Consider the following 18,894-nt stretch of genomic DNA (forward strand, 5'->3'; position numbering starts at 1 on the left):
ATGCATTGCTGGTGGGACGTGCACTCATACTCACGCATTGCTCGTGGGACGTGCACTCATAAGCATTGCTGATGGGGCGTTGAACTCATACTCACGCATTGCTGGTGGGACGTGCACCCATACTCACCCATTACTGATGGGGCGTTGAACTCATACTCACGCATTGCTGGTGGGACGTGCACTCATACTCACGCATTGCTGATGGGGCGTTGAACTCATACGCATTGCTGGTGGGACGTGCACTCATGCATTACTGATGGGACGTGCACTCATACTCATGCATTACTGATGGGACGTGAACTCATACTCATGCATTGCTGGTGGGACGTGCACTCATACTCATGCATTACTGATGGGAAGTGCACTCATACTCATGCATTACTGATGGGACATGCAGCCACATTGGAAAACAGATTGGTAGCTTCTTAAAACGTTAAAGATACATTTACCATATGGCCTAGCATGATCACTCCTAGCTATCTACCTTAAAGAAATAAAAACCTATGTCCTCACAGCACAAGACTGTGAATATTCAAAGCAGCTTTATCCATAACAGTCCATAAAGTGGAAACACATCAAATATCTATCAACTGATGAATGAATAAACAAACGGGAGCCAACCCTCACAATTTAATAGGGTTTGGCATCTAAAAGGGATAAAATATTGATACGTTCTGCTACATTGATGAACCACAAAAGTACATTAAACTGGCTGGGTGTGGTGGCTCATGCCTGTAATCCGAGCACTTTTGGGAGGCTGAGGTGGGTAGGTCACTTGAGGTTAGGAGTTTGAGACCAGCCTGGGCAACATGGTGAAATCCTGCCTCTACTAAAAATACAAAAATTACCTGGGTGTGGTGCAGGCACCTATAGTCCCAGCTACTCTGGAGGCTGAGGCAGGAGAATCATTTGAACCCTGGAGGTGGAGGCTGAAGTAAGCCAACATTGTGCCACTGCACTCCAGCCTGGATGACAGAGCAAGACAACGTCCCAAAAAAAAAAAAAAAAAAAAAAAAAAAAAAAAAAAAGTATATTAAGCTAAGTGGAAGAATAGAAATACAAAGACCACATATTCTATGATTCCATTTATACGGCATCCAGAAAAGGCAAAGTTGTAAAGCCAGTGAGTCAATTAAAGGTTGCCTTGAGCTGGGAGTAAGAATAAGGGGTGGTGACTGGTGAGCATGAGGGATGTTTTAGGAATGACAGAAATGTTGCAAAACTGGATCGTGGTGATGGTCACAGAAGTCTAAAATTTTACTAAAAATAATTGAACTGCGTACTTAAAACAAGCAAATGTTATGTCAATTATACCTCAGTAAACTTGTTTAAAATAAAAGAAAGTTGATAGTGTGGTTCCCAATCACTCTTGCCCTTTGTTTTATTTCTCTTTTTCAGGGCTTATACTTATTGCTTCCACTCAGACAATCCAAGAGACATGAGCTGAAATCTACCAGCCTCCAGAACCCACAACAGCTGAGGGAATGTCTGGCCCCACCCTGAAGGCGATGGGGGCTCTGTAAGGTGCACTCCAGTATCTGATACACATGTCTCAGCAAGACCCAGAGCCTGTGGCTTCAGAGAACAAGCTGCTACATTTTGCAGCACAGGCCAACCTTTCCTAGCCAAGTGGGCTTGAAGTATTGGTAGTGAGGTCCAAAGTAGAAGATGAATGTCTACAACTTGGGAGGAGGGCAAGACACAGAGCATTACTTCCAGCAACTGCAGAAAGCGTTCTTTCCAAGTGCTTATGGCATTCTCACCAACATTCACCATATGCTGGACCATAAAACAAGTCTCAATAAATATCCAAGAATCAAAATCATACAGAGTACTTGTTCTGGCCACAGTAGTATATAATTAGAAATCCATAACAATCGCTAGAAAATTTCCAATTTTAGAAAACAAGCAACACACTTCTGAATAACACTTGGGTCAGAAAAGAAATCACAAGAAAACAATTTTAAATATCATTAACTGAATGATGATATTCCAATACATGAAAATGTTGGATACAGCTAACATAGTGCTTAAAGAGAAATTTACAACTTTATTTATTTTAATATATATATTTTATTTTAGAGATGAGGTCTGGCTGTGTTGCACAGGCTGTAGTGCTGGGGCTATTCACAGGCGTGATCCCGCTACTGATCAACACGGGATTTTTGACCTGCTCCATTTCCGACTTGGGCCGGGTCATCCCTCTTTAGGCAACCTGGTGGTCCCCCACTCCCAGGAGGACACCATATTGATGCCAAACTTAGTGTGGACACCCGATCGGCCCAGCGCATGACAGCCCAGAACTCCTGGACTCAAGCGATCCTCCAGCCTCAGCCTCCCGAGTAGCTGGGACTACAGGCACGCACCACGCCTGGCAAATTTACAACTTTAAATGCCTATAGTGGAAATAGGAAAAGAGTAAAGAAAAACAATTTTCGATGCTTTTATTATTAGAATCCTGAAGAATGGGGCTGTGCCCGGTGGCCCATGCCTGTAATCCCAGCACTTTGGGAGGCTGAAGTGCGCAGATCAAGACCATCCTGGCCAATATAGTGAAACCCCTTCTCTACTAAAAATACAAAAGTTAGCCAGTGGTACATGCCTGTAATCCCAGCTATTTGGGAGGCTGAGAGAGGAGAATTGCTTGAACCTGGGAGGCAGAAGTTGCAGTGAGCCAAGGTGGTTCCACTGCATTCCAGCCTGGATGAGAGAGCAAGACTGCATCTTGGAAAAACAAAACAAAACAAAAACAGGAATATAATCCTGAAAAACTAGATTGAAAAAAAAAAACAAACAAATAAAATTAATAAATGTAGACCAATAATAAAAATAATGAAAATCTTGAAATAGAAAATAAATAATAGAGACAATCAATGGTCAATTCTTCTGTACTCCCTACACAAAACTTCTTTTCAAAATAATTTTATATTTAAACATATATTCAGAACCACAGAGATCTTAGAAGAAAAAATTAGGGAAATATAGAAATAAAATGAGGATTCTGTGGGAATGAAAATCAGAAAGTAGTTGCCTATGAGGTAGATTGGCGGAATAACAGAGAATTAACAGGGAACAGGCAGAAAATAACTTTCTGGAGTGAAGGGAATGGTCTAGATCTTTTTTCAGGTGGTACTTACATGGGCGTATATAACTGTCAAGGTTCATTGACCTGAACACTTAAGTCCTAGGCTTTTTAATGCATGTACATTTTATTTCAATTTTTTCCAAGTAGAGAAAAGTGTCTTGGGGAGCTTATGGTGGAGATATTTGGGCAGTTTTGAGGCATAGGTTTCAGAAGCATTCACAGCATCTCCGGTTCAGGAATTTGCTGAGAATGGTTTTGCAGCCAAAAATATGGGATAAGTTCAAACACCTATGAGAAGAGTCACTGGGGCATACAATCACAAATCCCCACTCTTGTAATACAGGCCATATAATTAAGTGCTTATCACCAGAAAGCTTTCCTTCAATGATGGTCTTCATCCAGGGACCCACAGCTCTCCAGGGGAAAATGGCAATTGAGGTTTTGGATACATCGGGTAGGAAAGAAAGTCCCCTCACATAAAACTAAGTAACTGGAGATATCACCATTACGAATTTCTAAGCTTTGCAAGACAGCAGCAGCATTTCAAATGATAGTCTCAGGGAGGCGATAAGGGGCTAACGTGGATTTCCCTCCTGATGGATTTACTGAACAAGGACACAATTCACATTGCACTTGTGAGATTTCTTCTCGTCTAGTTTAAGTTCACAGATTGTGGATTCCAGACAGCTGGTATCAACTGACCAGTATCCGGTTAAGGCCAAACCTAAGACTCTTTGCCACACTGCAGGGTTAGGATGGGATTTCTCTTCCAGTTCCCAGGAAGAACGAGAGATTTAACCTAAAGGTCACTATTCTTCTGAGAAAAGGGATCCTGCAGGAGGAGAGAGCAATGAGTACGTGGCCAGAGATGAAAGTGATAAGAGCTGGGCGGGAAGCCACAGTGCATAAAGCTTCAGACCTGCCACAGGGGATGCGGTGACTAGTACTTCCACCCTTCTGTCCAGCTGTCAACAATCTAACAAAAGGTTAGAGTTTTTTCACTTTCAGCTACTCCTGGCTGTGGTGGCGCCACAGAATGTTCGCAAAAAAAGTGGGGTAGAGGAAAATAAGGCATCTGTGTGAGTGTATAACCATTTGACATGTCTTTTTAGCCCTCTCCTGGGTCACCCTAGAATCAGATCTGCTCCCCGGCATCTTCTGTTTTCTGGTGACTATTTCCTGCTACTTTGGATTGGCCATGACGGGCTGGAGCTGCCTTGTGACAGGAGCAGGAGGGTTTCTGGGTCGGAGGATCATCCGCCTTTTGATGGAGGAGAAGGAGCTGAAGGAGATCAGGGCCTTGGACAAGGCCTTCAGACCGGAATTTGGGGATGAATTTTCTGGTGAGTAAACTTGATTCATTTTAAACCCTGCACGGGTGCAGAAACATGGACTTTTTCTAGCAAGTGACAGAAAGTTGTAGTCAAATCTAATCCAATCTCACACCCACGTCATCAAAAAATAGTATGAAATGGCATAGAGTGAAAGATATTGGACAGGGTGTGTGTAGACTGGATTCTGGCCCTGACAGTCTAGTGCAGCATCTGTGTGTGTGGTGTGGGTGTCAGAGAGAGAGGGAAAAAATAAGGGGAAGAGTCAGAGAGAGACAATGAGAAAGACAGAGAAATATATAGTGAGAGAGAGAGAATGGGTAAGAAAAAGATAGAGTGTGCACAGTGCACAGACCAGAGACAGAGTAAGAGGCACTAGAAGGCCAGACATGCCTCATTTAGATTTTGCATATAATGGCTTTTTAAATTTTTATTTATTTATTTTTATTTTTACCATTTATCTGTGTTGCTCATCATCAAAAAGAACTTGACTGCAGAATTTGCTATGGTAACTCCTTGTACAAATGACCCCAGGAGGCAGGGAGAAAAGGGGTCACATCCAATTGGTCAATGAACCCACCAAGGCCCAGAAACATAAAGTGACTTGCCCAGGCCATCTGATGAATGTGCAGCAGAGAGGGCTTCATCCAGAGGCTTCATCGCTTGGCCCCACAGCTGATGCTTGGCAAAGTGGATCTTCAGTCTTTCCCTTTGCCCCCCTGGGAAAGGGAAACAATTCCCTGGCCTCTTCCCCAACCCAGGGCACTGGGGGGACTGTGTGTCTACATGTGGGCTCTGGCTGCCCAGAGGGTCCTGCCCGGCCAGCAGAGATGCTCCTCCTCGACAGCACTCAGGGACCACACCCAACACTCTACTTTTCTCCTGCTCCTCTCTGACCTCTTGAAATGTCCGATTTCCTCCACCCTCTGTTTTAGTTGTGTCTTTGATAAACAAATATTAACATATCACCAATATTAAATGCTTGCAATCCCTGTGTCTCAGCAATACTTGCAATCTAACATCTGAAATTAGGAAAAAGCAATGCTCAGCCTAGAGGTATTGTTCCCCCATCGTGAAAATGCAGGGCATGTAACAGATGGGCAGGAGTCTGTATGAAGATAAAAACAGAGATCCTTTCAGTGTTCTTTTTGTGCCAGACACTTGGCCAAAGGTTTTGCATGTGCCAACTCATTTGCTCCTCATAACAATCCTGTGAGATTGGTAATATTATTCTCCTTTTTTGCAGAAATTGATTAACTTGTCCAAGTTCCCACAGTTAGATTAAGGCAAAGCTGGATTTGAACCCAGACAATCTAGTGCAGCATCTGTGCTCTTAAGCAGTAGTTTGTCTAGCAGCTTCTCTAGGCCTTCCTCTTGCCCAACTCACACCATCAAAGCAACTCTATTTAGTCTGTAAAAAACACTTGCCAAGTCCACAACGCCTTGGAGAAGAAGGGAGCTATGGCTTCATCAACAAATTTCCCTTTCTTAGTCCGTCTAGATCCCTGTGAACTTATCGGGGAAGAGTCCTTTTCTCTCAGCTTTGGACTTCTTCCACTTTGACACACCTTTGAGCCAGTCTGTCTGAAGTAGCAGCACAGAAGAAGCAGAAGAAGGGCAGAGGTGGAAATACAACCAGAGAAAATTCCACTCTCAGGCTGTCACCCACAACGCGGCCAGCAGGCTCTTCCCTGCGTCCCCCACTGCAGGGCCTTCCTGGAGTTCCCTGACTATGGGAGGGGCTGGAATTAGAAAAAACATGGCAGAGGCATCGGGAGAGCCAATGGTCCCGCCTGTACCCCAGGAAGGAATTTCTCCAGCCTTGAATTTTTCACTCTGAATTTTGCCCTCACTGATCTTCGGTCTTTGTTGCCAGTTTCAGTTAAACTGGCTTATTCTTTGGAAAAGAATAATATTAAACAACAGAAAAGTTATTATTAAACAGCCAGTCCTGCACCTGGTGTTTGTCTTATAGCTTCAGGGTACAAAGCTTGGAGGCAGGGTGGTCAAGTTTAAGCCTTCACTAGAAACATGACCTTAGATCTGCCCCTTAACCTCTCTGAGCCTCAGTTTCCTACTGAAAAAGTGGGACTCCGAATACCTACCTCATGAGATAACTTTAAAAAGCAATGAGGATACTGTAAGTTGTATACAAATTATAAAGCACAAACAAGTGTAGAGTGTTTATCTGGGCTCATGTCCCACAGTGTTCATTTTGTGGGCTAATTCTAAGTGACAACTTTACTGGAGGCATCACTTACTGGGTATTTCAGAGGAGCCTGAAGACATTGATCTTGTAACCATTGCCCCTGGCTGGACAGCTGGGATGTTAGTTCGTTGGTGATTAATTCATCGTTACCTGCTTTTGATGATATGTGATAAGAACTTTTCAAGGAAATTCATCATTGAAGCCCATCTGCGATTCCTGAGTAATGGCTCCATCCTCTTTCCAGTTGCCCAACAAGGAAACCATAGGGGTGATTTTGTCTCCTTTTCCTCTCAATCCAGATCCAACAGATATCAGGACTTTCAAGATAAGGTCTGAAATTCAAACCTGGTGTATCCCTCCCCCCTTCTGCTTCCACTGCTGGATACTGGTTTCAGTCCTCATCTAAACTTTGGCACAGACATGCCGATTAATCTCTTGATCACCTTGCTTTCTCATATCCTCTATACCCGTCCATTTTATATCCTCAAGACAAGGTTAACTTCCTACACCACACTCTGCCTCTGTTTCTTTTTTCTTTTTTTGTTTGTGGTTTTTTTGAGACAGGGTCTTGCTCTGCCATCTAGGCTGGAGTGAGGAGGTGTAATCTCAGCTCACTGCTGAAAGCCAGAGACCCCAGCCTCCATTCATCCTCCCACATCAGCGTGAGGAGTATCTGGAACTGTAGGCACATGCCACCATGCCCAGCTATTTCATGTATTTTTAATAGAGATGGGATTTCGCCATGTTGTCCAGGCTGGTCTCAACCTCCTGCACTGCGGCGATCCAACCATCTCTGCTTCCCAAAGTGCTCGAGTAACAGGCATAGCCACGGTGGCTGGCCTTTTTGTCATCTTATCCCAAATATAACTATGGGGTTTTCTTTAACATGATGCTGCAGACCAAAAATGATGATTTCATACATGGTTTCTCAATACCTACAGAATTAACTTCAAATTTTTCCCCCTTATACCCTGCACAATCACTCTACTCTCCTTAAGAAATTTGATGAGCTTCCCATGACTCTATCAATGCATATGTTCCAGGCACACTTGACACCTCACTGCTCGGATTACTTTTCTGAAATGAGATGGGATAAAAACAGATGTTTGCTCTTTCCCAATAAATTGCTACACACTATGATTTCTGAGCCATCGTTTACTGGTTTCTTCCATAGAACGTATACCCTCTACTGTAACGTCTCACTCTAACCATCCTTGAACAGCTATGTAACATCACCTTTGTCAGAAAACTTCCCAGCCAGATACAGAAATCCTTCCAATGATCTGACCTGTGTTCACACAGAGCTCCAGAGCAAGATCAAGCTGACGATGCTGGAAGGAGACATTCTGGACAAGTCATGCCTGAAGAGAGCCTGCCAGGACATCACGGTCGTCATCCACACGGCCTCCATCATTGATGTCTTGGGTGCTATTCACAGAGAGTCTATCATGAATGTCAACGTGAAAGGTACCGTAGCCTGGGGAGGAGATAAAGCAAGGTAGAGAATTAAGGATCAGAAAGGACAGGAAAGAAAGAGAATTCCCTCCACTGAACACCTGCTGTGCTCTGGGCCAAGTGCCTTTGCTGATCACTACTCATTGGAGTAGTTCAAGGCTGTTATCCTCATTTTTGTAATGAGGAAACTAGGGTTGAAAGATGGCAAGTAACTTGTCCAGGGTCACCCAGGTAAGTAAGTAGAAGAGTTAGACTTTAAACTCACCCCTGTGTGACTCCAAAGGCCGTGGAAGCTCTTTCTACTGCGGCTCCAATCAAAAGTCAGCTAATATCTGACTTCAGACACTTGATATCCAGCCACCCCTTGGTTCCCTGGGCCAGAATCAGACCCTCCAGGTGCCACCACAGTCATCATGTTGAACCTTGTGTGCAGGCTGATGAGAACATTCAGTGTCCTCCTGCCCATCTGAAAGATGAAGTCCTCTCGGGAGAACTGGCACAGCTGGTTCACAGAGGTCTGTCAGGACAGAGTCACCCAGCACATGCCTTCCCACAGTATTTTCTGAACAATAAGAGTTTCCCAGGTTACAGAATACGGTCTCTCCAGCTCACCACAGGGCCTGTGATTACAGAGCGGTTTCCAGCTAGGTGCCCAAAGTGCAACCTCACTCCACTCTCATCCCTTAAATGTTTGGGAGTTCCTCCAAATTATGGCTTTTCAACTACCTTAAATTCATACACATTTCATTAAGGAATCTTGCCATGCAGTCTCACCTCTGATTCCCGGAGCCCAGTCTCTTCAGCACCACAGCACCACACTGCTGGCTGGCTCTCCACATTCAGTCTACTCAAACTCCTTTCTAAAAGCAACTAATTGCTTTTGAGTTTCCAGCACCATTAAAAACAAAACAACAATAACAAGAAAACCCTTTCCAGTTTCTACTTCCCCATACCTCTAAGTACCCCTCCAGTGCAAAGAGGATGCTAAGAGTAACCCATTTTTCATCTTAATTCTTACTCTCCACAGCTCCCAAAACAGGGGATATGAAATGACAGGGAAGTGTCAGAGGCGTCTGTTTCCTAAAACCATTATCACTCCCAGGCTTAGAAAATACTTCACAATCTTGGTCAATTCCCCCTTGAAGGTAAACTAACTCCAAATTTTCTCTGCCACCAGATTAATTTTTGAAAACATGAGGCTGTCTCTCCAGAAACTCGAATTGCACAGAGACATTAAAAGGGGCTAAGAATACAAAAAATTATAAATAAAAATGATCCTTTGTCTAGGAAATCCCTTCCTTTTTCAAGGGAAGGCACTCTGGATACCTCCATGAGCTTTGCTTCCACACAGCTCAGGGGAGGCCTGAAGGTCCTCCCAGTGCAGGTGTCAGCAGCAGAGGGCGCACTCCCTCCCCAGTCCTCCACCAGGCTCCACAGGAAACGCCAGGGCAGTGTTTAAAGGAAGGTTTATCACCCCCACTTTACAGAAGTGGGTAAACAGAGTCAGCCAGAATTGGAAGCAACTTTCCCAGGGAACACACAGTCAGGAAAAGAGTGTGGATCTCCAGCATTTCCCCACAACTCACTGTTTGCTCAAAGACTCCAGGGAGGACACTTGTGACAAAGTTTTATTAGTCCCCAACAGAATGAGAAAACATACCAGCAATTTCATGTGTATTGAAGGGTGTCTATTGCCTATATACAACTGTGCGTGTGTGTGTGTGTGTGTGTGTGTGTGTGTGTGTGTGAGAGAGAGAGAGAGAGAGAGAGATGTGAATTCTTCTACTGCCCATTTTTGCCTGAGGACTGTCTATATTCTCAGAGTTTAGCCTCCTGATTTTATAGATTTTAAATGATCTGCCTTTAATGGTATTGATGACAAATCATAATTTTTCAATACTCTTACTTGATAAACCTAAGTCCTTTTCCAAAATTAAGGCACAGACATACGCACACACACACACACACACACACACACACACACACACGTCCATGAAACGCAAAAGTCTGAAAATCCTTGCTCTCCAGAACCCACATGTCAGTTTCTTTTCATTTTTGTGCTTTTCCTATGGTTGTAGAATGATCCAATCTCAGAGCCGCAGAACACCATACCTTGACTCTGTTATAACCGCTGTACTCGGGAGTGGGGAATGGGGCACATGGGTCTGTGCATGAAGTTGGCCCCCCGTTAGGGGTACTTCCTGACACTGACAGCTTGCTCTTCGTGGGCAGGTACCCAGCTCCTGTTGGAGGCCTGTGTCCACGCTAGTGTGCCAGTCTTCATCTACACCAGCACCCTAGAGGTGGCTGGGCCCAACTCCTACAAGGAAGTCATCCAGAACGGCCACGAAGATCAGCCTCTGGAAAACACATGGTCTGCTCCCTATCCGTACAGCAAACAGCTTGCTGAGAAGGCTGTGCTGGCGGCTAATGGGTGGACTCTCAAAAATGGGGGCACCTTGTACACTTGTGCCTTAAGACCCATGTATATCTATGGGGAAGGAAGCCGATTCATTTCTGCCACTATAAATGAAGGCCTGAACAACAGTGGGATCCTGCCAAGTGTTGGCAAGTTCTCCACAGTCAACCCAGTGTATGTTGGCAACGTGGCCTGGGCACACATTCTGGCCTTGAGGGCCCTGCAGGACCCCAAGAAGGCCCCAAGTGTCCGAGGACAGTTCTATTACATCTCAGACGACACGCCTCACCAAAGCTATGATGGCCTTAATTACACCCTGAGCAAAGAATTCGGCCTCCGTCTTGATTCCAGTTGGAGCCTTCCTTTATTCCTGATGTACTGGATGGGCTTCCTGCTGGAAGTGGTGAGCTTCCTGCTCAGCCCAATTTACACCTATCGGCCCCCTTTCAACCGCCACACAGTGACGTTGTCAAACGGTGTGTACACCTTCTCTTACAAGAAGGCTCAGCGAGATCTGGCATATAAGCCGCTCTACAGCTGGGAGGAAGCCAGGCAGAAAACCGTGGAGTGGGTTGGTTCCCTTGTGGACCGGCACAAGGAGATGCTGAAGTCCAAGACTCAGTGATTTAAGGATGACGGGGATGCCCACGTGGGTATTGTCGGGAGATGCCGTGAAGCTCCACCCTCCTGGCTTCGCACAGAAGGTGACAAGAGCACACACACAGGTCCTGCTGCCCCCCTCTTACACAATGGTCTAATTATTTTCTCCCTTGTCACTGAAACTTGTGCAGTAACTGACCTAACCAAAAGCTTTCTGTCCTATTCATAAACCAGTGGACACACAATGTGATTTGCTGTTTCCAATTGTCAGTGGCTGATTCTGAACCATTTGGGGTCTCTTTTAACTTGGGGGTCTCTTGACTACAATAGCTCCATTTCCCCTCTTAAATGAGAAAGGATTTCTTTTCTTTTTAATCTTCCATTCCTTCACATAGTTGGATAAAAAGAGCAATAAATGTTTGAATGTTTAACGCTGAGGGAGGTGTGGATTTTGTTAATGCATCCTTTCCTCCTTTCCCCTTCTTTTCCAGGTGTTGCCATCTCCAGTGTAGAAGAATAGCATAAAACCTGGGTTGGGGGGAGGGCAGAGTAGTGACAGGGCCAGGAAGCGAGGATGACTCCATAAGCTCTACTACTTTTCAGGCATGCACAACATGACCTACTTATAACACATATTACCTCATTTAATACTCATCAGAAACCCGTCAGGAGGGAGGTGGGGGGTGACTATTCCCATTTTACCAGTGAGGAAACTTGTTTGCAGTCGCACTAACTGATTAGTGGCTAGGCCTGCTACCAGAGAGTCTACCTTGAAAGTCCTTATCTTTCCATGGAAACATGCAGCCTGAACTGGTCTTGTCAGTGGCACAGCAAAGCACGGGAGCATGGGGTGCTGATCCTTGCAAGAGAACCAGCTCTCTTGGGTTACCTTTTTCTTGCCCAGTCCCATGCATGGGACTCTCTAGAACCCAGGAGAATCGCCAAATGACCCTGAGTAGGGGTGAGTGAAGAAAAATGCAGCCAGCCATCTTCAGTGCCAACGTCCTTGAAGTTCTCTGTATGTCAGTCATTCTGGTCATTCATAACCTTGCGTTTCACCCTTTCAAATCACACAATGAAGCCACGCCATGGGATCCTCAGAAAAAGGGAACAAGTGTGAACATCTCCCAAAACGTACCTTCTGTTCTGCCCAAGAAGTAGAAGTCTACTGTTCCACATCCCCAGATTTAACTGCTTCTCTCTTTTTTCTCTTTAAATCTCATCCTTTTCTCATTTATTCTTTCATCTCCTTAGCCTCTTTCTTTCCCTCCAAGTCCCCTTAAATCATTGACCTTCCCATTCTTCTCAATTTTCCTGAGGAGAGGAGGCCAATCAAGACAAGCTTGGGGACTTCAGTGATGACATAGTGATTAACTAACCAAAGAAACAACAGTCAAAGAAAAAAAAGACACCACTGTCGGAACATCAGGGACAGAGTTGAACTGAAGCAGGTGAGCAGGTTGCTGTGGGTCCGGAATGTGGGGAGGGGAAACTGTCTCCCTCTGTACCTGGGTGTATCACAGCCATGATGAGAGTCACACCCAACATCGAGATGGCTTCTTTCTTACACAGGAAATTAACAGGTCATTAATCAGCTTAATTTGATTACTGCAAAGAGATAGTTTCAGCATTCATTCTGAAGGGAAAAGGGAAAAACATTCTGGTCCAGAAGAACAGGCTTCTGCCACCATCACCATCCCAAAGGACAGATGGTCAGCAAGAGTATCAGGGTGGGGTGACCCCAGGCAGTGGGGTAAGGTGAAAAATGGAACCCCATCCTTTCCTGGCTGCTGCACAAAATGCAAGAGCTAGAATCTATCCAGCTCTTGTAAGGCATGCACACCATCTATATGTTAATTTAAAATAGCAGTGGAAGAAAAGGAGGGCGGTGGAATGTTGGCCAAGGCTCGCCCCCCTCCTTGTTTTTCTGCCTAGTGAAACTCCACACCTATTAACCCACCAGGGCAATTTTCACAGGGATGGGAAGAAAAAGAGCATATCTCCAACAGGCAGTGAGGGGTGTTTGAAGCAAGAGACGATAAGATTGGATTGGCCAACGGTCTCAACTGAACAAGCACAAAGGCCTCTGAGTGTTGTGCCCAAGAAAATGCAACATCCCTTCTTACATCCCTGGGAGTGCCAGGTGGGCAGAGCTCCTGCACCAGGCCCCGCTGCACCTCACACAGTGCACCACACGGGGCAGCAAAGGCTCAGAGGGAAGAAGAAGAACGCCTGACCTGGCAGACTTTGGGGTCCTTTTTCTCCACCTGGGTGGCTCTGCAGGGTACCTGGCAAAGGGCCGAATGAAAGTGCAAGCAAGCACAGCCTGAGATTTTGCTGAAGGCACTATCTTGCCCTAGCATAACATGTGAAGCCTTGATATGAAGTTCTCCCCGTCCACCTCCCACCCCCTGCAGCCCCTGGCCCCAAATTCCTGAAGTCATCCTTATAGCTGGCAAAATGATTCACCACAATCAGGTTGGGCAGGCAGGGAAGAAAATCCGCCTTCCCCTTCACCCTTAAATGGTGCTGGAATGTGGAAGCATCTCTGCCTCTCTCATATCTGTCTCCCTAGCATTGAGTGCTGTGCCAGGCACACGCCCACTCAGCTGACAGGTGAACTTCCCAGGGGCTCTGCTCTTAATGAGAGACAGCCTTGGGGTCCCGGGGAGGCCAGCCATGCACAGATGGTATCAGAACACCCAGGCAGAACCATACCCTGCTTCAGTTGTTGTAGGTCCAGAAAGGCATCTCAGTAGAGTGTCTTCAGTGAATAAAAAGAATGCATGGAACTGCTTCCAGTGAACCCCTGGGCTCCAGGAACTGGAGTCTGTCAACCCCTTTACTTGTGTTGAACATTCTGCAGATATCTGCGTGGGAATGCCAGCTTGAACACTGCACATATACTGATGCCTTTTTCAAACTTCTTAAACAGAGGGCAACGTGGTATATGGAACATCTTGCTGCACACCACATGGGCTTCCAAAGCTGAACATTCCTGGCTGCTGGAATGAGGCAGGCCACCAGCTCAATTCAGAGAGCACTGTGAACAGTGGCCTGGATCTGACTGAAGGAGCTGGAAATGGAAACTTATTGGAATGTGCTTAGTTAGCAGACATGACCCTGACACCGCAGCCTGGCAGCAGAAAACTGCAATCTGCATGGCATTTGAGGTTGTGACAGGGAAAGAGAGGAGCAAACATGAACAGCAAAGCTAGAGATAGTTGGGCCTTAAGACTCATGTCTATAATCCCAGCATTCTCAGAGGCCAAGGTGGAAGGATCACTTGAGTCTAGGATTTCAAGATCACCCTAGGCTACATAGGGAGACTCTGTCTCTACAAAATTAAAACCTTTTTAAAAGCCAGTCAGGGCTTGGAGGTGTGCACCTGTGGTCCCAGCCACTACTGAGGCTGAAGTAGCAGAATCACTTTGCCTGGGAGGCTGAGGATCATGCCGCTGCACTCCAGTACTCTGGGTGACAGAGCAAGACCCTGTCATAAAATAAAAGAAAACAATAAACAAGACAGAAGACAGGTTACAGGGGAAAAAAAAAAAGAAGAATGTCTAAATGAATAACCGCAGCACTGGATTTCACATGATCTCTTTTGCCACACTCTGTTCTCCATTTGATTTTTAAAGTAAAATCAAATCCCACGTCCCGCCTATTTAAAACCTTCCTGTGGCTTCCATTCCACTCGCTCTACACTATAAACTGATCTCCAGCTCTCCCAGGCACTGAATGATCGGCTCATCCTTCCAACTTGTTTTCTCTCACTCTCCCTTCTACTCACGATGCCTCAGCCAGATTGGCCTCCCTTCTTTTTTTTTTTTTTTTTTTTTTTTTTTTTTTTTTTTTTTTTTTTTTTTTTTTTTTTTTGAGACGGAGTTTTGCTCCTTACCCAGGCTGGAGTGCAATGGTGCGGTCTTGGCTCATCGCAACCTCCGCCTCCTGGGTTCATGGCCTCCCTTCTATTTCATAAAGAGGCAAAACTTTCTTGCCTCTCGATGTGTTCCTCATCTTCTCATGGTTGGCTCTCAGTTGACAGGTATATCTCCGCTGAAATGTCACAGCCCTGATGAACTGAGACATCCCTGACAATCCTCTCCCAAATAGGCTTGGCGTCCTTCATTACATCACCCTGTTTTTCTGCTCCTAGCTGTTACCACAGCCTGCAACTAACTTATCAGTTGTCTATTTTACTGTTTATCTGTACCTGCATAGGGACCTTACTCAGTCTTGATCCCCACTACATTCCCGAAAGCCTAGAATCATGCCCAATGTCATAGAGAGTTCCATAAATATTTATAAATAAATTAATCTGGGAAGGCAAAGCTGGATGAAACCACATCAGCACATCTGAAGAATTATAGCAGTCAGAGGAGAAAAACAGTGAGCTAGGATAAATCCCAGCAGAATGCATCACTATATAAGCCAACAGATCTAAAAAGCCTTCTGTCATTCCTTGACTGGACACTTTCCTGCACGAACACATGCCATAGTGCAGGTCCACTTTTGCCCAGATTAACCCACAGAGCCAGGATATGGGTTAAGGCACATCAGCATGGAAACGCCAAAAGAGAAAGCATTCCCACAGCAGTTGGCCTGGTAATAATTTTTAAGGCCAATTTGTTTAACGTAAATATATGTATAGAGTGTACACCACCCATACATTTATAAAGGAAAAACAAACTACCATAGTACAGCTCTGCTTTTCTGTAACTGCAGTTCCGAAACACAGAATTCAGGGAAGTGAACATCGAACTTTCAAATCAGCAGTCACTTAACATTTTTTTTTCACAAAGTGTATGACTCAAAGCCCTTCGGTTGATTCTTCTGAGAACGAAATATCGTAAAAGAGCAGATCGGTAATGGCTGAGACAGCCAATGGTTTACAATGTTTTGCACATCCTTTATGTTGCCAGGAGATGATTATGGAACGTTGCACTCAGGACAGAAAAGCAATACTTATAAAATATTCCCAAACAAAAATCATACTCTCTATCCTTTTTATTTTTATTTTTTAATTATACTTTAAGTTCTGGGATACATGTGCAGAATGTGCAGCTTTGTTACATAGGTACACATGTCCTATGGTGGTTTACTGCACACATCAACCTGTCACCTACATTAGATATTTGTCCTAATGCTCTCCATCCCCTTCCCCTCCACCCTCCGACAGGCCCTGGTGGTGTTCTCCTCCCTGTGTCTATGTCTTCTCATTGTTCAACTCCCACTTATGAGAACATGTGGTGTTTGGTTTTCTGTTCCTGTGTTAGTTTGCTGAGAATGATGGTTTCTAGCTTTATCCATGTCCCTGCAAAGGACATAAACTCATTTTTTTATGGTTGCATAGTATTCCATGGTGTATATGTGCCACATTTTCTTTATCCAGTCTGTCACTGATGGGCATTTGGGTTGGTTCCAAGTCTTTGCTATTGTAAATAGTGCTGCAATAAACATACATGTACATGTGTTTTTATGGTAGAATGACTTATAACCCTTTGAGTATTTACCCAGTAATGGGATTGCTGGGTCCAGTGATATTTCTGGTTCTAGATACTTAAGGAATCTCCATACTACAATGATTGAACTGATTTAAACTCCCACCAACAGTGTAAAAGTGTTCCCATTTCTTCACGTTCTCTCCAGCATGTGCTGTTTCCTGACTTTTTAATGATCACCATTCTAACTGACGTGAGATGGTATCTCACTGTGGTTTTCATTTTCATTTCTCTAATGAGCAGTGATTATGAGCTTATTTTCTTATGTTTCTTGGCCAATATATGTCTTCTTTTGAGAAATGTCTGTTTATATCCTTTGCCCACTTTTTGATGGGATTGTTTGTTTTTTTCTTGTAAATTTGTTTAAGTTCTTTATAGATTGTGGCTGTTAGACCATTGTCAGATGGATAGATTGCAAAAATTTTCTCCCATTCTGTAGGTTGCTTGTTCACCCTGATGGTAGTTTCTTTTGCTGTGCAGAAGCTCTTTAGTTTAATTAGATCCCATTTCTCAACTTTGGCTTTCGTTGCCATTGCTTTTGGTGTTTTAGTCATGAAGTCTTTGCCCATGCCTATGTCCTGAATGGTGTTGCCTAGGTTTTCTTCTAGGGTTTTTATGGTGTTAAGTCTTACATTTAAGTCTTTAATCCATCTTGAGTTAATTTTTGTGTAAGGCGTAAGGAAGTGGCCCAGTTTCAGTTTTCTGTATATGGCTAGCCTGTTTTCCCAACACCATTTCTTAAACAGGGAATCCTTTTCCCATTGCTTGTTTAATGAGGTTTGTCAAAGATCAGATGATTGTAGATATATGGTGTTATTTCTGAGGTCTCTGTTCCATTCCATTGGTCTATATCTCTGTTTTGGTACCAGTACCATGCTGTTTTTGTTACTGTAGCCTTGTAGTAGAGTTTGAAGTCAGGTAGCATGATACCTTTAGCTTTGTTCTTTTTGCTTAGGATTTTCTTGGCTATGTGGGCTCTTTTTTAGTTCCATATGAAATGTAAAGAAGTTTTTTATAATTCCGTGAAGACAGTCAATGGTAGCTTGATGGGAATAGGATTGAATCTATAAATTACTTTGGTCAGTATGACCATTTTCACAATATTGATTCTTCCTATCCATGAGCATGGAATGCTTTTCCATCTGTTTGTGTCCTCTCTTATTTCCTTGAGCAGTGGTTTGTAGTTCTTGAAGAGGTCCTTCACATCCCTTGTAAGTTGTATTCCTAGATATTTTATTCCCTTTGTATCAATTTTGAATAGGATTTCACTCATTATTTGGCTCTCTGTCTATTATTGATATATAGAAATGTTTGTGAGTTTTCACATTGATTTTGTATCCTGAGACTTTGCTGAAGTTGCTTAACAGCTTAAGGAGTTTTTGGGCTGAGATGATGGGGTTTTCTAAGTATACAATTATGTCATCTGCAAACAGAGACAATCTGACTTCCTCTCTTCCTATTTAAATACCCTTTATTCCTGTCTCTTGACTGATTGCCCTGGCCAGAATTTCCAATACTATGTTGAATAGGAGTGGTGAGAGAGGGCATCCTTGTCTTGTTCCAGTTTTCAAAGGGAATGCTTTCAGCTTTTGCCATTCAGTATGATATTGACTGTGGGTTTGTCATAAATAGTTCTTATTATTTTGAGATATGTTCCATAAATACCTAGTTTATTGAGTGTTTTCAGCATGAAAGGGTGTTATATTTTATTGAAGGCCTTTTCTGCATCCATTGAGATAATCAGGTGGTTTTTGTCATTGGTTCTGTTTATGTGATGGATTATGTATTGGTTTGTGTATGATGAACCAGCCTTGCATCCCAGGGATGAAGCCAACTTGATCATGGTAAATAACCTTTTGGATATGCTGCTGGATTTGGTTTGCCAGTATTTTACTGAGCATTTTCACATGGATGTTCATCAGGGACATTGACCTGAAATTGTCCTTTTTCATTATGTGTCTACCAGGTTTTGGTATCAGGATGATGCTGGTCTCATAAAATGAGTTTCAGAGGAGTCTCTTTTCTTCTGTTGTTTGGAATAGCTTCAGAAGAAATGGTACCAGCTCCTCTTTGGGTCTCTAGCAGAATTTGGCTGTGAATCCATCTGGTCCTGGGCTTTTTTTTTTTTTTTTTTTTTTTGTTGGTGGCTTTTTTTTTTTTTTTTTTTTTTTTTTTTTTTTTTTTTTTTTTTTTTATTAAAAAAATAAAAAAAAAAAAAAAAAAAAAAAAAAAAAAAAAAAAAAAAAAAAAAAAAAAAAAAAAAAAAACAGTTCCTGGATTCATTAACTTTT

At 43.7% G+C, this 18,894-nt stretch overlaps 1 protein-coding gene across 1 annotated transcript; it reads left to right on the forward strand.

Moving 5' to 3' along the window:
* Positions 1-4,123: 4,123 nt before the first annotated feature.
* Positions 4,124-11,528, forward strand: LOC108297130 (3 beta-hydroxysteroid dehydrogenase/Delta 5-->4-isomerase type 1-like). Its single transcript, XM_017519774.2, has 3 exons — positions 4,124-4,428; positions 7,928-8,092; positions 10,313-11,528. The coding sequence occupies exons 1-3, from the start codon at positions 4,284-4,286 to the stop codon at positions 11,122-11,124; spliced, it is 1,122 nt and encodes a 373-aa protein (XP_017375263.1). The 5' UTR covers positions 4,124-4,283; the 3' UTR covers positions 11,125-11,528.
* Positions 11,529-18,894: the final 7,366 nt, after the last annotated feature.

The sequence above is a fragment of the Cebus imitator genome, unplaced genomic scaffold, assembly GCF_001604975.1.
Source record: "Cebus imitator isolate Cc_AM_T3 unplaced genomic scaffold, Cebus_imitator-1.0 Scaffold774, whole genome shotgun sequence".
In the NCBI taxonomy this organism is placed as follows: domain Eukaryota; kingdom Metazoa; phylum Chordata; class Mammalia; order Primates; family Cebidae; genus Cebus; species Cebus imitator.